The sequence below is a fragment of the Phoenix dactylifera genome, chromosome 1, assembly GCF_051530095.1.
Source record: "Phoenix dactylifera cultivar Ajwa chromosome 1, Ajwa_hap1_PhDact_Kaust_v1.1, whole genome shotgun sequence".
In the NCBI taxonomy this organism is placed as follows: domain Eukaryota; kingdom Viridiplantae; phylum Streptophyta; class Magnoliopsida; order Arecales; family Arecaceae; genus Phoenix; species Phoenix dactylifera.
The window spans coordinates 44,295,246-44,316,950 of NC_143190.1; the positions used below are offsets into that span (position 1 = coordinate 44,295,246).

Genomic DNA, 21,705 nt, shown 5'->3' on the forward strand with positions numbered 1-21,705 from the left:
TTCATACCTATCGCAAACACAGACCCAGACCCAGTCCGAAGTTATGAGAATTACGGTGGAAAAAATGATCCACAAAACACCATACATACAGATAAGCTGTAAATGCTCACAACTCAAAAATCATCCAGCTTGAGGGCTTAATCAGAGCATCAACAGAAGCCCTATATACTATATACATCCCCCTTGATCTGAAACTCAATTAGCGAAACGTTATGATTACCTTTACACATACACGTCAAAGCCTGCTAAGTTGGAGATACAAGCCTCTGCGGATCATACATAAGAAGTTCTTAAGAAGCAATTCAGAATTTAGATCACTCACTGGTGTTAGGTGTGCTAGACTTGCTCACCCACTTGGCGGTAACAGAGTCGGGTGAGAATGGTGCAATGTTCTTGAGCAAGCCAGCATCATCACGGGCATCAGTCGCCCCTTCCTTCTCGGCCTTGCGACCCTCGCTCTCTATCTCTGTCAGCACCTCGAGGACCTCTCTAATGGGCGGCCTCATTTCTCCGTCCGATTGCAAGCACCTGAAAGCCAGTTCCACGACCATGGTTATCATCTTCTTTGTCGCCCAATCCGACTGATACCCAAGATCCGGGTCGACCAGCTCGTCCAGCTGACAGTTCTGGATCTTGTTGATTGCCATGCTGGCCAAGTTGATCTCATGCCGGCGCCGCGTGATGTCGACGGCCGGCTTCGAGGATATGAGCTCGACCAGCACCACTCCAAAGCTATAGACATCACTTCTATCGGTGAGCTGGTAGCACTGGTGGTACTCAGGGTCCAGGTACCCCGGCGTGCCCTGAGGAGCGGTGGACACATGGGTGGCATCAGTGGGAAAGAGACGTGAGAGCCCGAAATCAGCGACTTTTACATGGAAGCTGCCGTCGAGCAGAATGTTGTTTGTTTTGACATCGCGATGTATGATCGGTGGTTCGACGGCATGGAGGTAGGCGAGCGCATCCGCGGTCTCGATGGCGATGCTCAAACGCATAGGCCAGGTAAGAGAACGCTCGCTCGCTCGGGGCCCGTGAAGGTGGTCTGCGACGGTGCCATTGGGCACGAACTCGTACACGAGGAGGAGCTCGCGGCTGCGGCGGGAGGTGCAGCCGTAGAGGCTTACCAGGTTCTGGTGGCGGAGGCCGGACAGGATGGCGATCTCGTTCATGAACTGCTCGACCCGCTTGAAGTTGTTCTCGTATAAGCGTTTGACTGCAACAACGCGGCCGTCTCGGAGCTTTCCTGAAGAGAAAGAAGGCAGTGAGGCTAGCAGCAGGCACAAGCAAGGATGAAGAAGGGACAAAGGGGTTGCAGGTGCTCTGTTGGGAGCCATTTGGAGCTGCCGAGCAAGTACCCTTGTAGACGGTGCCAAAGCCTCCGTCACCGAGTTCTTTGGAGGAATCAAAGTGGTTCGTGGCCTCCTGGAGCTCCTCGTAGGTGAAGACATGGGTCTGGTAATGGATGCTGCCCAATTCAGGGTCCTTCGATGATGCCTCGAAGGAGGAATTCCGGATGAGGTCTTTGGAGGACGGGGAATGCTGCTTCCTCTTCTTGTACCTAAACCACAGAACGCAGAGGACGCCCGCTATGAGGACGACTCCGGCTCCAGCAGACACACCTGCTGTTCACAACAATACAAAAGCAGCAAGAGAACTAGTCAAAGGAGGAGAAATAGAAGAACAGAATTAAGAGCTCTGAATTGTTTCAATGCTTCATTCACTGCTACAGGAGATTCACCAGCTCTTGGAACGAGCAAGCAGTCTTCTGGAGTGGATTGCTTCCCCCCTAAGAGAAGCAATCCTAAAGTCATGTCGTAATTATCTTCTCCAAAAGCCTAGTGACTTGTTCACTGAAGAATACGAGTCCAATTTGTAAATCTCTACAAGCATTTCTTTCTAAAGAAAGCAAAATTAACCTGCAATAATTCCTTAACAATTGCCTCCATCGATATGATTTTCTCTCTTTGATATTCTATGAAGCTCAATATATTGGATACGGATTATAGAATCCGAGATAGAAATAGGTTTAGGATCAGTGGAATTAAGCAATCAACTCGGCACAGCTTTAGCTTAGAACAATACAGCATCTTCTGTTTTGAACATTCAAACATGAGCAAATCCATTGGCTTATGTATTTCCAAAGAACGTTTCCTCTTCTGTTATCTGAAATTAATGAGCCATAGTTTTTACCAAGATTTGTCATATCAGTTGCCATTTATTGACCTGAATTCATTAGCGTCTTGCTTGCTCAAAACAAATATAAAAAAAGAATTCATCAGTGTATTTGGAAAAAGTTGATATTGGAATTGGCAAAAGAAAATTCAAATGAACAACTCCGGGAACACTGCATGCCTACCAATCAAATGGGCAACTGTTACTTCATTTGCAGTACAAATAAAGAAGCCTAAGATACGATAATTCTCTTAAGAGATGGCAGGTAGAGATGTGTTACCTATTATAATCGTCTTCGTTTGTTTCTTACTTCCTGCGGCATCAGAAAACAATTACCTTCAAACTGTTAGAAACTGATCACCATGATTAAAAGAAATACAATCACATCATCCACTTTTCTTTCTACATCCAATTGACAAATTAAATGACTATTTTTCATATACAGGCCTTCACATAAACTATTTCTTCAAGAAAAAAAAGAAAAATAAACCAGAAAATATTGCTTAAGTTAGCAGCAAGTGATGCAAATTATAAAAGCATGATTCAAGCTACTTCAACATTTACAGGTCAGAAAGCTGAGAGATGTCACTTTCTTTATCTTCACTGAATGACAACTTTCAGGCAAACTGATGGGGACTAGAGGTATAACAGTAAGCAGGAAGATCATGTTTCGGTCGATCCTTCAAATTTCATGGAACGAATATTAGATTATAGTCTTTGCAAAGAGTGGAACAATGGAACTTGTCAAGATATTCTGATAATCATGACCTCTCTGCTTGCAATTGAATACAGATTGCTTAAAGCTTATAAGTAGAGAAAGTTTGGTAATTTCGACATGATGGATAGCGGAAGAGAAATTGTATAGGAAAAAAGTCGGATCCCCAAGAGATATAGCTGAGATTGAGGTCATTAATTATGCATGCCCCTTCAGGGTATGAGATATTTTTCAGAGGGTAAAAGAACCCATGCCGATTGAATTGGATAATAGGTGTCTGATTGATACATTGGATGTAATGAAGTTTTCGGCATTCCAGACCTGTATTGTTTGTAAGGAAGGGGTATCTGATACAATGGTGAGATTTCCACAGTGAAACCTGGTTGTAGGACGTGAACAAACAAAGTTAGGAAGAAGTAGAAAAGGAGAAATGAAAAGGCAGGCATATGAAACAACAGAAACTATTCCAATCATATTTTCCTCCGCACAAAGTAAAAAAAGAAACTTCCAATATATCTTTAAGAAAACCGTTAATGAGAAAGGGATTTGATTTTATGTAGCAGGGACAACTACCGACAGGACTAGCAGAGGGGTAAAGATTAAAGTGAACACAAAAGCAAGCCAACTAAATCCTATGCCGAGAAAGGGAGGATCCTAATGTCTGTGTTATCTATCCTGATTATTTGGGCTTGAAGAAGAGTTGGGTGAACTACGGAGAGAGAAAATGAACAAGAGAAAGGTGTGAGAGCTCCTCACTTTTTCTTGCTGACTGCATAATAAGCCTACTTGGGCCTCATGGAAATATGACCGTCAGAATGTATAATGTGTTTCTGGAGAGAGAATTTAGATGCATTGAACTGGTATCCAACAATATGGTTCTTTACTAAGATAATTTATAGATAGAGAAGAATAGAACCAAACAGATAATAGGGAAGGAAACAAAATGGAAAATTTTTGCAATAATATGCACAGGATCAGGAAACAAGGAGTTTAAAACAAAAATTATATTAACTTAGTATTTCTTTCACGGATTGGTCTATCAATTAGTGAAGATAAGCATGATGCTTAATGAGTAATTTGGTTTATTAGATGATAGTCTTGAGTCAAAGTCTTCCCAATTGTCTTTTTGCACCATGACTCTGTACATGTCACTTTCATTGAATAAGAAAATTTGTATTACATCTAATCTTACAGGAAGATGTTTGTTTGCATCCAGTTCTTACAGTTGACTTGAGTGGAGAGTGAAAATGATCATAAAATCGATGAAAACAGAAGGTATTGGTTTTGAAGAACAGGAGAACATATGACACCATTTTCTATTTAAATTGTTTATGCTACATGGATGGGCAAGATACTAAAAGATATCAGAGCAATTACAGAGAATATAGACCAAGAAATTTTTTGAATATTCAATCAGCCCACAATTTTCAACAATTTGTTGGGGAAAAGCAATGATATCCCTAGAAGATAAAGTATAATATGAACAAATTTAAATATGCAAGTGAGTTACTTTTGGCAACACAATTTTATTCATTGCATTATTTAGTGCAAATGTAACTATGGTATGAAAAAGTTAAAAAAAAATAATTAGAGGATAGAACTTTCAAATTAGATCTATCATGTAGCATGCAAAAAGCATTATCGTTTCATGTGCTTTTCCATATTTTTTGATCCAAAAGCAATGGTCAAGTATATTAGTACTGCTCTGTATTATAAGAAAAATAAAAATGATAGATTAGTTTCTTTTTACCCTACGATTCAGAACTCCTATCTCACAAAATTCACATTAACATGTGAAGTACTTCGGGCATATTACTAATACTAGATTTAATCCATGTCATTTCTCTAAGTCAGTGTAACTTCTCATTTATTTCTACTCTTTTCTGCTACGAAGTCTGTTTATTACTGTGACTCCTAGGAATCTCTTCCTGAAAGGGAAAAAAGGATAGTAGATAGCTCTTATTTTTTCAGTTCGAAGGTTTCTGCTATCTCTTGTGGCCGATTCAGGATTTAGATCACTCATTTCAAATATCTGTTTATTGATTGATGACAGATGGTTCATGAATCAAACATTCAGATGAGAGAAAAATTTAAACATATATATCAAGCTTGATAATGACTATGTGTAGCCAGGCATAAACAATTGAAAAGGTTGAAGAACAAAAATAAAGAAGCAAAGAAAAGCAAAACAATTGGAAAGTAAATTTTAAAAGCCACGGAATAGGAAGTTGATTACAGTTAAATTCCATTAATAAAACTGACAACCAAAATAAAATACAGATCAAAGGGAAATTAAACTTTTACATCAACATAATATTTAGAAGTAGTTATGTGTTTCTTCCTTGATTCTATGATTTTGTTTTCACATTTCGAATGCCAGTACAATAGATCAACCAATTGATAATATAATATTTATAAACTAATAGTTTCTATTATCTGATAATTTTAGAGAACCAAGTTGGTTTCAGGGTTGGTAACTAAAACTACCTTATATCAACTAGGTATCAAGTAAGTTTAACTTCTGAATAATTAAATACTACTAGTTATTAATATCGGATTGGGATCTGCCCAAGCTTTCCCTCAAGACAATACTACTAGTTACTTGTTGAATGTACATAAGTATTCTTCTATATGTCCACAACAGTTTTTCATTTTTTGTTATTGACACCATATATGAAGTGTCTTCTATGCAGCAGAAATGAAAAGCATACAAGAAACCATTTATATCTGTGATAGTTGTTTTTGTGGATTTTAACATTTAGACATCTGATACTTGGACATTGATGTCAGTCAGTTAGCAAGCAGAGTGCTTAATGGCAGAACTCATGGACTTCAATCAAAGAAACAGACAAATATCAATAGAAACATTTGAATGGAACAGGAACTGACAAGTGAGAAACAAGGTTATTAAGAAGATATTTGGTCATCAAATGAATAGAGAAACAGTCATGAGTAAAACAATACGGGAAAAGCCAACCAGACTTATCTCATGTGGTTGACATTCCTTCCTTTAATAGAGAGGTCCTAGGTTCTTCATCATATCTCTCTCATATATATACATATATATCTACACACACACACACACACACATATATATAGCAAGAGGTCAAGAAAAATAAATCTTCTGTAGACATGATATTGTCTACACCCTGTCATTATTATTATTCTTTTGAAAAGCATGCACACTCCACACAGAAACATATATAGACACAAACACTAAAGAAGAACTATGTATGACCAAGAGGACCAAGCCATGAAGATTAAGTGTTTGACGGGGAATGCATGCTATGCTTATAAGATTGAAGATGCCAGAAGCAGAGAGGTTTTAGTCATGATCAAGGGCTTGGTTCCTAGGCTTGAAAACTGTCATGAAACATATAAAGGTATCAATTGATCAACCGAAACCAAGCAGCATCCAAGGAAATACTCCGAGATCAATAAACTAACTCATCTTCCCATCAATCTCTGTGAAATTCTTACAGCGGAACCGAACAGAAAGTAGTCTGAAAAATGACAACTTCCCAAGTGGGATTGATCAGGGAAGATCCACATAAAATAGGCTTCTTGTCATTATATTTGTAGATGCCTAGGAGGAACCAGTCATAAATTGACCGCATGCATCAACCTTATAAACTAAACCATGCCATGTATCTGCTACATCTTATGCTTCAAAATGTTCAAATTCGCATGTAAAGATATTATCAGCAGAGAACAAAGGAACTATAAAGTAACATCTATCTTGCCATAATCCCTACACGAACTCCTTTAGGTGAGGTGAGGACTCACTGCAACTTCTCAGATGGCGTCTATCAGGGCAGATACACATGAAACTCGCCGTGTTGTTATCATATCCACATTGGCCACCGCTTGTGCTGCACTCTGCGCAATCCTCTGCGGTCCAGTCCAACAAGAAACCATGCTTCAAAAGCTCCGCATAGTTACTGCTGACCATCCCAGAAACCAACACGGGCGCAATAACAGACTCGCACGTACTGTAAAAATTCAGCTGATCTCCGACGAAATACGCCGGCGTGATATCATTATGACAAGGTATTTCTTGGTAGTTGCGTGGCCTCTCCGAACAATTGAAGAGAAAGAAGAGACTCTTATTAGTTGAGTTAACACGAAACAGGGTTCGGCCGAGCGTGAGATTGTAGCGTGGAAACGGGCAATCGCTGTCGAGGAAATCGGCTTGAGTGACAAGAAGTGATCTCCTATCGTAGAAGATACGCTTAATACGATAGTCGCGGCCGAGGAGTTTAAGGACAGGGACGGAGCTGTTGCAGGTCACCAGAAAAGACGGAAACCCACAATAAGACGGGTGCTGATCCTGGATCCAGAACGGGTAGCTTATGTTTAAGCCATTCCCGCAGTTCTTTGGCTCACAGGCTTCTGCTGTTGGGTCGGCAGCAAAGACTGGCCCCTCTCTCAACAAAGAGGAGATGAGGAAGAAGAAGATAGAGAAGGACCCTTTGGATTGCAGTAAGATTCCGGGATTCATCTTATTAGATGAAGAGAATAGAAGAGAAGAAGAGGAAGGGGAAGAAGAGTTGGAGAAGTGAAGTAGGTGGAGGGGTTCGTTCAGTGGGGTGATGATGTGACACGTTCCCCCTCCCCATTTCTAATTTTGGAAGTCGCCGTTTGACTAAGCCAACGAAACGGACTGAACAGACATAAAAAAAGAAAAAAAAATCAAAGGATTAGGATTTGGAAGAAGGAAAGGTCGATGCCGACAACGCGGGTTACTTTCTTTATCGGCTATTCTTGACCCTAATCTGAAACCTTTAACTTCTCCTGGGATACAGACAGAGATATCGGGGCACACAGTTGCCCGTCACCCACGATTATATGCATAGGTGTCATCACCATCGTCATTCCCAGCCTGATGATTATTTTATGATCAAGCTCAGCTTGACCCAGTCTAAGTCTAATCAAAGTTGATTTAAAATTAATTGTAAGCTTAAAAATTCAGATTAGACTCGATTTATTTATTGTTATTTTAAGCTTGATTCAAGTTTAAATTCAAACCAAGCTAAACGGAAGCATCATTAATGGATGCATCTACAGATTGATTATTTGCAGCGCAAATATAAACATGGACATGAATAAAATAGTTAAACTTTATAAATCATCAGATCAAAAATATCACTATATGAAAGATGATTTAAGTTCAAGATATTAAATTTGTCGCTTACTTTATTTCGAAGTTTATAATTAAAGATATATAAGACCAAATAAGATTGCAGATATAATTTGGTATTCTAATAGATTGATACAAATCACATGATTGTCTAGTTATATTGGTATCTATTCTTTTTAAACCGATATGTATATACAGATATGTTATTATTATCCAATGTTAAAATTTACCCAGTAATAAAAAGATGACTTGAATCAGAAAGACAATCTATTATACTACTTGGTCAAATATCAATTACCTATAAATCAACAGGTAACAAGTGGACAATAAGAATCATAGAGGGCAATTTGTTAGGTTATTTTTCATCATGTCTTTATCAATCACCAATAGGCCCTGCGCTCTGCTCTGTCTCAGCCTCCTCTAAACCGAAACCAGTAAACTTAGAGATTCCGTGATCTTTTAGTTATCAGATTTCAAACCTTCAAATCCATTTGAGCCTCTGGATCTGATTCTTTGAACATAACTTTTTGCCCACCGAATTAATATACTTGGTATTAGGAAGAAATAAGATGTAAACCAATGGATTTCAGGAGGGGGAGAGAGAGTGAGAGAGAGAAGCATCTAAAGGCATACCGCTATTTCCTGAAAGACATGACCCAAGAGCCGGCCCATTAGGACAGTAGCAGGTATGATCAGCTGGAGAGCTAAAATTATAACCACACCGCCCACCAGAACGGGCGCAATCACCGCACCACCCCCTCCCCGCCGCCCACTTCAAAATGAACCCCTCCTTTAATGCATCTCCAAAGCTCAAGTTCCCATTCCCCAGCCGCTCCGCTGCCGTTCGGCTCATCGGCACCAGCACCGTGGAGCTGCACTCGCCCAAGACGTCCACAAAACTTGTGTTGTCGAGCCTGTAGTAAGAGCGGCGCTGCCCAGCGACACCCAACGCGCAACCAATGTCATACAGCGTGGGGATCAAACTCAAGGCCGTGCAGTTGACATACAAAGTGACATTCTGATCGCGGTCGCAGTAATCGAAAAGGGAGGGATCGATGGTCGTGTTCTCATATGGTTCAGGGCATGACTGGCTGATGAGGCTCTGCTCCACGACGGTGAGCAAGTGGTTTAAGGTGTCGACGTCCTTCACCAGGTACCCCTTGTTGTTGATGCTGATCATTAGAGTGGTGTTGTTATGGCTGCAGTTGAGGTAGTAATTGGGGTGCCCGCAGTAGTCATGCCGGCCATCAACGTGGAAAGGGTAGCTTAGGTTGAATTTGATCTTGCCGCAACCATACACGACCGGTGCGCAATTCTCGTATCGGTGGTAGTAGCTTCCGGAGAAGGAAACCGGCAGCGATGATAATTTTAGGAAGAAGAGGATTGTCGCTAGGTGATGATGGAAGGGCATGAAGAGAGACGGGGGATGCATTCGGTTCGGTCGATGGTATTACCGAACCAGTGGATGGTATTAGCAAACCAACCGGAACAAACTGGAGGAGGAAGAGGGGATAGAGATTGGAAGGTGAATGAGATCTACTCATTGTTAGAGGTCCATGAGTATATCACTTTCTAAGGTCTAACAAGTTGGGCGGAAAAGATGGTTGAACAGCCACGGCATGCTGTTCAAAGCTTTAACCCATAGTTTGGATCCTTCTTCTTGGAAGAAAAAGGAAGCAAAAATAATGAAAGATTCTAATGAGCGCGTTACCGTCGAGGAAGAGTTTACCAATAATGGCTTGCTCTTACGTCATGCCGCGGAGAATGGACTGCTTGGTTGTGGCCCTGGAAAGAGTCAACAAAGGTACAGGGACAGGCCCAAAGTTACAATTTTCTAGCTTGAAATTACAGAGCAGGCGACAGTTTTGCACCCGGTCCAGATAGGCGGCAGGGAACAGGTAGCAAACGTGATGTCTTCAAATCATGGCGTCTTAACATCCGTCGTATGCATATATTTCCCTCTGCACTTTTTTGTCCTTAACATGCTTATTTTGACCGAATTATGTATATTAATTAGACATGATAATGTTTTAATATCAACAGTAGCTAAGCAAGAACACGATCGACTGATTCTGTTCTGCTCAGTTTATATTTGACTTGCAGTAGATTTCACCCATTCCAAATGAAATACTAACCAAGTGCTTGCTATAACAATAACCTCAAGGATGAGCAGATTTGGGGCATTGTTTACAATCACTCAGAATCAGCTGGGACTGCCAAACAACAGTCCCAGCTCGGCCAACGAAAGGCCCCACCTAATGTTTGGTCCGCATGCCACTATGATTCAATCAAGTAGAGTTTAACAATCATACTGAGAGGATGACAAGAGGATTCTGTAACCCGGGATAAAGGACAGGAAATAAGAACCAAAAGAGAAGCATAAGTGGCTACGAGTTTCTTTTCTGAACAGACTTGATTTCTACCAATCTTATTATCTTTCAGTCTACAAAGAGTGTGCCTCGGGCGACCTACATACGGTAGCTGTTTATGCTACTACGAGTATATGCCCAGCAAATTCAGCCAAGCACAGAAAAGTGATCAGATGGCTGAGCTGCACCTTTTAGCTGCCTTCTAAATTTGTCATCTAATGAGCAAATTATGTAATTCAGAACATCCTATAGTATGATTTAAGGACTTCCAGAATATTGTAGCCTAAGAGTCGGGTAAAAGAGAAGCAGGAACATCGACGCCCTTCATCTATAACTGTTTCCTTTCGTTTTCAACATATCATGGCCTAAACACTTATGAGTTCCTAGCTAGCAGCCACAGTTCAAGAAATTTTACTCCAGTTTTTATCCAGTTTGAACCGTGGTCCCTTGCAAGATTGCCCAGTTTGCAGTTACATCCGGGATTAAGTAAACTGTTCCAATAAAACATCATGCAGATAGGGACATCGACAATTTACTGCTACTAATTACGGTTCTTGAAATCCCACTAGATCAGTTTCATCTACTTCCACACTTTGCACTTATTTTCATTTATAAGGTCTAGTCAAGTATAAAATGATCTGCCATGCCATATCTATTGTAGTTATTAAATAAACTCTTCTAGAGCTTTTCATAGATATGCACCATCCTTCAACTGCCTGTAGTAACCTTTGATTTAGATTCATCTAATTTGGTTACTTTAATTGAATATTTTACTTATGGACCACACGATACTTGAGATAATCAGCCTTTAGAAGTTTTATAGCAAATATATAGCTATGGGTTAACTACTCTCTAGTATAATATGCTACCAGCTTTTCATCATCCTAGAAGCCATTCACCAACAGTGTCAGGAGCATGGGGAAGCTGGATGATGGTTGTTTTGACCAGAAATCTCTTTGTTTAGTCATTGTCTATGATAGTGATGTTGCAGCTAATGTAGTTTCTAATATCTAATCTCTGCTTCTTAGCTCTATCTACGTTGAATTTATTTCTATATCTGCCTAGGTCTCCTTAGTCAAAGAATTCTTTGGTAAGTTATTGCTTAACAAATGACCACGCCTCCTACAAAGGGGGTCCTTTTCTTTGTTCAGTTTCCTAGAAGCTACTGTCTCTATGGAGCTGACTTAGTACTAATTTGTCTATCTCCACTCTCCAATATAAAGATTACCTTCGCAGAAACATGAGGTTATTCAAAACTAGTTCACAGTACATCCTAATAAAAATCTCTTCATCTTTGAAGACTTCAAAGCAGAAGGTTTTGTTGGTTATTTATTTCCTATTAGGTGTAATCTTCATTTTAAAGTCTTTCATTGCAGAATAGAAAATTAGTCATCGCGCATAGAAGGCTTGAGGAATCAATCTAGCTGCAACTCGTCTATGACTAATTCACCTCTACAATTCAAATGAGCACCACAATACAGTGTTCCTAGCCCTTAAATACGCACTAACTCTTCGAGCTCATTTACTCATTTATTTGTCAGCCACATGCGAGTGCTACTTAGCTGATAATTGAAATTTGCTTTACCAAGAAACAAATCCATGATAATTACCTTTCCTACACACATGCTACGTAGTCTGGAAATTTACCCTTGCATAAAATTTTTGCTTGATAACCATTAACCATTGCCAAAGTCCAACTGTATTGCATTTATAAGCTACGTGAAAACTTTTTTCTTAACCTATTAGTGGATGTAACTCCTTACCTTTTGCAAAGCATTGCCCTAGCTAATAAACACCTAAGGAACTTTAAAACACATGTAACAAAAAAAAAATGGGAGTACAACATTTGTAATACAAATCTAGCCCAGAAATCGAAATAAAAAATCTTTTGTTCATCCAAAATAAAAGAAAAGCTTCACTACCTGCAAGGGAAAAGGAATGGATCAGGAGGGTTGGAAATAGAAACATGAATCAAGCACTGCTGTGTAAGTGGCAGTGGAAACTCTTCAATAATGATGCTGGACTTTGGAAGCAACTATTCTATTTTGTGTCCCCTATCAACCATATAGTTTCTGAAATTCCATGTCCCTAGTCTTACAGAAGAGTTCACAGTTTTGGAAGGCACAAGCAGAGATATGGAGATTTTTTCCTACCAGGCAGCTGTTTCAAGGCGGGAATTCCGAATGCAACCTGATGTTGGCTCAAAATGTGGGCAGGGCGGTGCTTGTTTGCTTCTCTATTCCCAGGTCTGTTCAATATTATTTCTTTTACTGAAGCCAGGGTCCCTAATTGCTGGAACTGAAATGGGTGGCAACTCTGCTTCAACCAAGGGAACTGAGCTTGTGAAGGAGGATGCTTGTAAATTATACAATATTCAGTGGAGAGAACGTAAGTGACTCTTCATGATCCAGTCACTTGGAGATGGTTCAGGGATGCTAGTTTCTCAACCAAGTCTAGTTCTGCATTCGTTAATTGGATTGAGAAAGATTTAGCAGCCCTTAGGATACTGTAAATCCTAAAGAAATCCTGGAAACAAGATGGGATGTTGCAACTCTTTTTCTAGGTAATAGACTCAATAAAATCTGTTACCTTAATGGATCATAGAATTTGATTGGGCTCTGCCCAATTTTTCTTACTAAACGGAGAAACAGAAATCATGGACCTGCATGATTGAATTCTCAGCAGCCAATGGTCAGAAAGTAATTTTTCTGAGGGAAGAAGAAAAAATATCACTGGTAACCCATCATCTTTGTGACACACCAGGCATGAAGTTTCTCCACCTACTACTATTCTATTCGGTTCAACTCTCGTTTTCCCTTGTTCCTTCAGAAGAAAAAAAAACCTATTGTTTTCCACTGAACCGGTCAGAAGAGGATTTGCTGAGGCCCCTCTCTCTCAGGCTCCCATTTTTGACTTCCAAATTGAACTCTTTTAAAGCGGAATCCCTGATCTGTCCTCTAGGCTTAGAGGTCAGCATACGTTCGCGTTCCAGCTCCCAGCCGGCCATTGGTCTAAATTGACCAAATCCACCAAGAAACAAGACCAAAAAAAAAAAAAATCCACCAAGAAACAAGAGGAAAAAAAAGGGAAGGCAGCAGCAATAACAAAAAGAGGGGGGGTAAAACGATCGACAACATACCGCAAAGGCGGTCGCTCACTCCGTTGGAGCAAAAGCAGGCGAGGGACAAACTCGTCGGGGTTGTCTGGTACCCGCAGAGCCCGCCGGAGAGCTCGCAGCGATAGCACTCTTCCAATGTCTTGTTAGACCAGCCCAGCTGGAAGCCTTTCTTCAACACCCCTCCAAAGTCACTAGACAAAGCGCTCAAGTTTCCCCCGTTCGCCTCCTGAGAGAGGACCGGCGCCACCACAATATCTTGGCACTGCCGGACCAAATCGTATTCGTTGATGGCCGACAAATCATCGTCGGTGAAGATGTAAGACGAGTTACCGCTGCTTCCGGAAAGGCAGGTTATTCGGTGGTCCGATGGACCGTCGGAGCAGTCGAGAAAGAAGGTGAGGTTGGTGTCCAAGGAGGTGTAGTTCAGGTAGGAGGTGTAGTTCAGGTTCATGAGGGCGAGGCTGGTGTCCGAGGTGGTGTAGTTCAGGAAGAAGTTGTTGAGGAGCGTGAGGTTGCGCCGGGGCCTGGGGCAGGTTCCGGCGGCGAGGACATCCGTGTCGACAAGGGAGATGGTTTGGTTGTTGTAATCGACGTCGGTCACGGTATAATTGTTGCGGCCGAGAGAAAGGATTGGGGTGTCATTTTGGCATATCAGCACAAATCCTGGGTACCCACAGTAGGTGGAAGGGATAGTGGATAGATTTGGAGCTAGCCAGAATGGGTAAGCGATATCCTGTTTGCCGCAGGTCGAGTTCGGACAGAATCGGGTCGGGGGGTTGTTCCCAGGGTAAGCGTTGGTGGAGACGAGGAGGGATAAGAGGAAGAGGAGGAAGATGAGGAGGGGAGGAGGTGATGAGGGGATTCTACAAGGCATGGGTGCTACTGGGTGGATTTAGGGGTACGAGCGTTGAAAGCAAGGTCAGGCCGTCGGCTTTTGGCGGGTTTTTGCAGGAGGATCATGGTGGCGGGAACCGTGGCTACGCGCATCCCCTTGGGAGAATTCAGAGGGGGTTCTGACTTTCCAGCCGAGATATTTAGTGCGGTCTAATCAAATTGTAATTACCTAATGGTCCTTTTTAAAAAAAAAACGGTGACCAATCACCGCACGTCTTATTTATAAACAAATAAAATTAAAAACTTAAAATTAAAAAAATAAAGAAAAGAAGATGGAAGAAAAAACTGGAGAGCTGAACCGGTCTAAGAATAAAGAAGCCCAATCAAAAAGAACAAAAAAAATCAAACCATCCATAGAATAATCCTAGTTCAAAATGACCGCTAGCTTGGACCAACTTTCCAAGATGCATGCGTAGCTGGGTCATCATTTCAAAACTCGCGATCGAGTAAGGTTTCCTCCCGTGGGCTTTTCGTAAAAGAACGTGTTGGGGTCGGAGATTGTCCCCCATGCGTGAGCAGAAGCCTCGACTGCCTGCGCCTCCATCCAACTGGACTCTATCTAGCTGGCTTTCTATAAAAAATTATGAATGGGGACACAAATATAAAGAAGTGAAGTCCCTAGATTTTTCGATGATATCCACTAGATAGAAGTATGATGTTGGTGTCTACTCTTTTTTCATTATCATTGCATTGTCTTTTACATTTAGAAATGGAATTTCTATTTTAAGTAAAATGATGTCAAACTTTAGTGGAATTTCTACGGTTATCCTTTTGATGCAAGATTGTTTAAAAATGGGTGCAGGATTGGATAGCAACATATATTTCTGTTCATACAGGAGTTATATTATGGATGTTTGTAATAATTTTCTTTCTTAATTATTAGATATTTTATTTTCAGACTTTTATAGATGTATCTATTCTAGAGTTGTTTCATGAATTCGAATTTACCCAGTAAAAAAATGAATCTATGGAATGGAATAAACTATTTTGTGTGATGATGCTATGCTAATATGCTCTTAATTTTGGACTAGTCGCTAGCGGTGACTTCCAAAATGAATCTAGGCCTGGCGGTCAGCATACGTTCGCGTTCCGGCTCTCAGTCGGCCATTGGTCTAAATTGACCAAATCCACCAAGAAACAAGACCAAAAGAAAAAAAAAAATCACCAAGAAACAAGCGAAAAAAAAGGGGAAGGCAGCGGCAATAACAAAAAGAGGGGGGTACAACGATCGACAACATACCGCAATGGCCGTCGGTCACTCCGTTGGAGCAAAAGCAGGCGAGGGACAAACTCGTGTTTGTTGTCCGGTACCCGCAGCGCCCGCCAGAGAGCTCGCAGCGATAGCACACTTCCAATGTCTCGACTGACCAGCCCAGCTGGAAGCCTTTCTTCAACACCCCTCCAAAGTCACTAGCCAAAGCGCTCAAGTTCCCCCTGTTCACCTCCTGAGAGAGGACCGGTACTACCACAATATCTTGGCACTGCAGCACCAAATCGTATTCGTTGATGGCCGACAGATCATCGTCGGTGATGATGTAAGACCGGTTACTGCTGCTTCCGGAAAGGCAGGTTATTCGGCGGTCCGGTGGACCGTCGGGGCAGTCGAGAAAGAAGGTGAGGTCGGTGTCCAGGGAGGTGTAGTTCAGGTTGGGGGTGCAGTTCAGGTTGGAGGTGTAGTTCAGGAAGAAGATGTCCGAGGTGTTGTAGTTCAGGAATAAGGTGGCCATGAGGGTGAGGTTGTGCCGGGGCCTGGGGCAGGTTCCGGCGGCGAGGACATCCGTGTCGGCAAGGGAGATGTGTTGGTTGTGGTAATCGATGTCGGTCACGGTATAATTGTTGTGGCCGAGAGAAAGGATTGGGGTGTCATCTTGGCATATCAGCACAAATCCTGGGTACCCACAGTAGGTGGAAGGGATGCTGGATAGATTTGAAGCTAGCCAGAATGGGTAAGTGATATCCTGTTTGCCGCAGGTCCAGTTCGGACAGAATCGGGTCGGGGGGTTGTTCCCAGGGTAAGCGTTGGTGGAGATGAGGAGGGATAGGAGGAAGAGGAGGAAGATGAGGAGGGGAGGAGGTGATGAGGGGATTCTACAAGGCATGGGTGCTACAGGGTGGATTTAGGGGTACGAGCGTTGAAAGCAAGGCCAGGCCGTCGGCTTTTGTGGGGGTTTTGTAGGAGGATCATGGTGGCGGGAACCGTGACTGCGCGATCCCCTTGCTTGTGAACTTGTTGGGAGAATTCAGAGGGGGTTCTAACTTTCCAACCGAGATATTTAGTGCGGTCTAATCAAATTGTAATTACCAAATGGACCTTAAAAACAAAACAAAACAAAACAAAACGGTGACCAATCACCGCACGTCTTATTTATAAACAAAATAAAATAAAAAAAAACTTAAAATTTTAAAAAAAAAATAAAGAAAAGAAGAAGGAAGAAAAAACTGGAGAGCAGAACCAGTCTAAGAATAAAGAAGCCCCAGTCAAAAAGAACAAAAAAATCAAACCATGCATAGAATAATCCTAGTTCAAAATGACCGCTAGCTTAGCTAGACCAACTTTCCAAGATGCATGCCTTGTTGGGTCGTCATTTCAAAACTCGCGATCGAGTGAGTTTCCGTCCGGTGGGCTTTTCGTAAAAGAATGTATTGGGGTCAGAGATTGTCCCCCATGCGCGAGCAGAAGCCTCGCCTGCCTGCGTCTCCATCCAACTGGACTCTATCTAGCTGGCTTTCTATTAAAAATAACGAATGGGGATCAGAGATCGTTCCTCCCTTTGTAGGCCGAAGCCTCACCAACCAGTTGGATTCCATCCAGCTGGCTTTTCGTAAAAGAATGAAGAGGGATCAGCAGAGATTGTCCTCCAAACTTCACTTGCCTTCCCCTCTACTATACTGCAGAATAAAAAAAATATCTTTCAACCAGTTTTTTTTAGTGAGATCTTAGATTGGTGCGAGTAATACTAGCAAATTTGGACGCATGACTCATTTGGATTATCATGTTCACCTAAAATCCAAGCAAAGCAAGAGGTCCACTAAATTATTCAAAGTATGGGCTTCTTGTGAGATGTCGAGATCAAGTTGATACTAATAAAAATATAATTTTCTTCTCCTCTCTCTCTATCTCTATCTCTCCATCTCTATCTCTCTTTCTGTCTTCTCTTTCATTTATCTTTTTCAATACAGCCTAGGTCCGGAATACGTTCCAAAGGACAGCCACGATGGGCCTTTTATAAATTCAAGAGAGACCTTTTTTGCAACTTTCCTTGGGCATGGGGACTAAGCATCAAGTGAGATCGGATTCCACTTACCAGCAAGCGACCTGAGACCAACTTGGACCATTTTTTTTTGGGTGGGGATAACTGATAAGGTGGCAAGAATACACGGCACTCCGACTCTTTTAGTGACATGGCATTGAAGTCACTCTTCTCTTCCATTAGGGTGAAGTACTTATTTTTCAGGAAAATGGCAAAACATCAAATCCATTAGACAAAATATATGAAGGGATGACAACTGAATCTCTTTACTCGGAGACAGAACAAAAAGAAAAGCCAGATGGTAGATTTTGTTTTGCTGCAATTTGGTAACAGAGGCCAATAAAGTTGGCGGTTGGAAGCTCTTTAATTGTGGGGAAATGATTAATTGGTGCAGCAATACAATGACTCATAACAAAGGGTGAAAGGTCTAACAAAAGATTGAAGGTTTTTTTTATTGAGAGAAACAACATAATAGTTGAAATTTAACAGGCTTTGGATCTGGCAACCATGGTTCTAATAAAAAAGAATGCTTGGTCATGCTGGAAAACAGAAAACATTCATTATGGGCCGCTATCTGTTAATTAACAAACAATTAGAGTAGTGCTGTGACATGGAGGATCGAGAGAGATTTATTAGTGGATCTCAGTATCCTACAATCCTTATAAAGAATCCTAGAAACAAGATGACCTTGCAAAGGAATTACAATATCCCATAGATCGAGTTATGCATTCAGAGACTCTAGACTTACTGAAGTCTACTACCTTGTTGAAATGATTGAATTTGATAGGGAGACGCCCATTTTTTTGAACAACAACGAAAAAAAAAAGTTTGGTAACTCAGAAAAATTGCTCGAAAAAATCACTCAGCTGTCTTCCACCATTCATGTTGCTTCATTATGTGGCACAATAAAAATGCAACAAGAACACACAACACCAGCTGAGTGATTTTTTGAGTTACTAAAGCATTTTTGTGAAAACAAGCATACAAACAAGCAGCTTTGTGACATGGTCGCCATTTTGATAGGCTTCTGCTGCACTCGTATCTACCGTGAGGGCAACAAGGAGACGACCGTTCTGTTGCTATAGCTACAGCCATACACTCACCAAGATTTTGGATGTCTGACTTTGCTCCATTGATTGCTCTTTAATTTCAGGCAGTTGTTTTGGTTGTACCCTCTTTCGTTAAAACAATAAACAAACAAACCGACAGACAAAAACATACGTCGCTAAGATTGAATTTCCAGTATTGGTTAAATCTGCCCGGTTGAATAAGGAATAAAATGCTCAAAGGCTATTTCCTGCTACAGTACAGTACTTACAGATCTCTTATATTTGAAAAGAAGGAATGTGCATGGTAAGAATCACAATGCTATTTTGGTTGGAAGCTAAAAAAAATTCTCACGGCCATTCGTGAGGCTATATTTTATATAGAATGGAAGGAGGAGTTTGGGTGGATTCATGCAAGAATCTATTTTGAGTCCGAAACTCTCCAAATCATGCGATAGCTATAGAGATTCAGAATATTATTAGGATGATAAGACCCGCGGGGACTCAATCAAAAACTTGAGGCACGAGTAGTTGAATTCAAATAAGGTTGCAAGTTGGGTCAGTTGAGTGCAAAACTTAACTTTACTCCATATCTCCCAAATATATATAATCCAACCCGATCTGAACTCAAGTTGAGATTTCTCTAATCCAAACTAACTTAATTTCTATTTTAAACAAAATTCGAGTTGGGTCAAGCTAGTCATATCAGGTTGTGTCAGAGTTGGATCACATTACTTAGATAACATACAACTGAATAGAAATTTTAAGATAGAGATGGAAGGGTTTCAAATATTTTTATTGGGCCAAATTTATGGGATCGAAGAATCAACAATTCATTAATTATGATATATCATATTCAAAGTATAACATAAGTTAAATAAATAAATCTAATTTATCTATTTATTTATATATTGAGTCGGACCAGGCTAAGTTAGGCTGGGTTGAGTTTGAGCTGGACTAGCATGGAATTTGAGTTGGCTTGAAGACGAATCCTAATCCAATTCTATTTCAGATTGATTTGAAATTTTTAGGTTTAAATTTGATTTAAATTTACAAAATTTTAATCTAATTCAATCTAATAAATAGGTTGGATAGATGGGTTCTGCTTGAGATCAACCTAGCTAGGCCGCATAAAACTTTCCTCAAAGTTGGAATTTGTGGCTTCATGAGATAACAGCAAGGTGGGTGTCACGCGGTCTTCTTTTCACAATGAAATCACCATCGCGCTATCACGTCTGCAAGGCAGCAGACGTGAAGTTTCTGGGCGACCGAGTCTACCTTTTTTTTTTTTTTTTTTTTCTAGGCTCTTTTTCGCTCTTTTGACTCCTAGTTTTGACTAATAGAACTCATTTACAAGCACGCGATGTAGCTGTGAACCATCCATTGGTCCAGACTTCACCAAATCTATGAGTAAAGAAACAAGACAACATGGTAGGTAGCAGTAAAGAGGAAAGGGTTTGAAGGAGGACAACGTACCGCAACTGTGGTCGCGCATCACGCCGGAGCAGAAGCAGGCGAACACCCAACTAGTGCTGTTTGGTTGGGTATAGCCGCAGCGCCCGCCGGAGCTCTCGCAGCGGTCGCATGCTCCCGAGATCTCGTCGGGCCAGCGCAGCTGGAAGCCGTTCTTCAACAGCTCTCCGAAGTCCCCGAGCAAATGGCTCCAAATATCACTGAGCGGCGGATCATTGAGGACGGGCACCACCACTATACCTCGACACAGCTGCGCCAAATTGTATTCTATGGCGGTCGAAAGATATTCGTCGGTGAATATGTAGGACGACTTACCACTGCTGCCTGGAAGGCTGCAGTTTATTTTGTTGTCGATTAGAACGTCTCCGAAGGAGCAATTGAGGAAGAAGGTGAGGTTGATGTCCCAGGAGGTGTAGTCGAGGACGGAGTTGCCCTCGAAGGAGAGGTTGTGTCTGGGCCAGGGACAGATGCCAGCGTCGAGGAAATCGGTGTCGGCAATTGAGAAGGTTCGGGTGGGGTAATCGATCTTGGTCACGGTGTAGTTGTGGGAGCCGAGGGAAAGGATTAGGCGGTCATCATCTTCGCATATCAGCATAAATCCTTCATTACCGCAGTAGGAGGTGGGATTCTGGTGTACCCAGAATGGATAAGTAATAAGTTGTTTGCCACAGGTCGCCGAGTTTGGACAGGATGAGGTTGCGGGGCTGTTCGTGACAGGGGAACCGTTGATGGAGATTAGGAGGAGGAGGAGGAAGACGATGGAGATGAGGAGGGGAGAAGGTGATGAGAGGATTCTACAAGGCATGGTTCCGTGGCTGTGATGCAGGAGTATGAGCGCTGAAAGAAAGGCTTGGCCCTCGGATACTTTTAGGAGAACAATGGAAGGCGGGCGTCTTGACTTGGTGCTTCACTGCTTGCTGGAAAGATATGCCCATCGCCCTTGGCTTGTGAAACCGTTGGCTGGCTCGCAAGGGCTTTTAGTTTCCTTCTACGGGTTATCCAACCCCTCCGTGGCACGCGTGCCTCGACGACCCCACCGATTGCCTGGATTTGGTGGCTACCTTTGAAATGACGCCCCCTGCTGTCTGACATGGTCCTTACCCTCGGTCTATGTTGGGTTTTGTACAGGTCCGTTCATGGTGTCTATAGTTAAACGCTAATGTAAGCGTTCTTTCTTATCAAAGCAAAGCAAAGAAAAGAAAAAAAACAAACATTTCAAACCGAGCCATTTAGTGAGGGCCCAGCAATAGCGAGATGGAGTCCGCAGCGGACTAGTTGCGTAACAAAATGTGGAAGAGACCGAAAATAAGCCAGCTTTTTCCCCTTCTTCCATCAAACCGATCTGCAAGAGCCTCGAGCCAACATTGAATCCAGACCATCTAATGATGCATTAATTATTAGGTAGGTCAAGTCTATCACATCAGCGGTACATTAGTCCAATAATAGTTCGATACGTCAACTAATAGGAGCTGAAGATTTGGAGCCTTACCTACTCACTTAACCTTGGTTAGAAGAATAACCAAAAAA

General features: G+C 41.7%; 4 protein-coding genes across 7 annotated transcripts; all 4 read right to left on the minus strand.

Annotated features, from left to right (window-relative positions):
- Positions 1-129: 129 nt before the first annotated feature.
- LOC103712818 (LEAF RUST 10 DISEASE-RESISTANCE LOCUS RECEPTOR-LIKE PROTEIN KINASE-like 1.2) lies at positions 130-13,139 on the minus strand. 4 transcript variants are annotated; one of them, XM_017844213.5, is made up of 4 exons: positions 6,674-13,139; positions 2,453-2,485; positions 1,356-1,619; positions 130-1,243 (listed from the first exon to the last, which is right to left on the minus strand). In XM_017844213.5, exons 1-4 carry the CDS (start codon positions 7,386-7,388, stop codon positions 315-317), a joined length of 1,941 nt encoding a protein of 646 aa, XP_017699702.3. In that variant the 5' UTR covers positions 7,389-13,139; the 3' UTR covers positions 130-314. The 4 variants fall into 4 exon arrangements, with proteins under 4 accessions (XP_017699702.3, XP_017699701.3, XP_017699700.3 ...); XM_017844212.5 differs by having other exon boundaries at positions 1,356-1,622; XM_017844211.5 differs by having other exon boundaries at positions 8,661-12,158.
- Positions 2,494-16,598, minus strand: LOC113463076 (LEAF RUST 10 DISEASE-RESISTANCE LOCUS RECEPTOR-LIKE PROTEIN KINASE-like 1.2). The gene is made up of 2 exons (XM_088702600.2): positions 15,649-16,598; positions 2,494-3,266 (listed from the first exon to the last, which is right to left on the minus strand). Exons 1-2 carry the CDS (start codon positions 16,505-16,507, stop codon positions 3,100-3,102), a joined length of 1,026 nt encoding a protein of 341 aa, XP_088558726.2. The 5' UTR covers positions 16,508-16,598; the 3' UTR covers positions 2,494-3,099.
- Positions 10,302-15,627, minus strand: LOC149768688 (LEAF RUST 10 DISEASE-RESISTANCE LOCUS RECEPTOR-LIKE PROTEIN KINASE-like 1.2). The gene is made up of 2 exons (XM_089924099.1): positions 13,536-15,627; positions 10,302-12,318 (listed from the first exon to the last, which is right to left on the minus strand). The coding sequence occupies exons 1-2, from the start codon at positions 14,386-14,388 to the stop codon at positions 12,203-12,205; spliced, it is 969 nt and encodes a 322-aa protein (XP_089780225.1). The 5' UTR covers positions 14,389-15,627; the 3' UTR covers positions 10,302-12,202.
- A 1,270-nt stretch (positions 16,599-17,868) lies between the features above and the next one.
- Positions 17,869-21,311, minus strand: LOC148715312 (LEAF RUST 10 DISEASE-RESISTANCE LOCUS RECEPTOR-LIKE PROTEIN KINASE-like 1.2). The gene has a single exon (XM_088702606.2). It carries the CDS (start codon positions 20,981-20,983, stop codon positions 20,042-20,044), a length of 942 nt encoding a protein of 313 aa, XP_088558732.2. The 5' UTR covers positions 20,984-21,311; the 3' UTR covers positions 17,869-20,041.
- Positions 21,312-21,705: the final 394 nt, after the last annotated feature.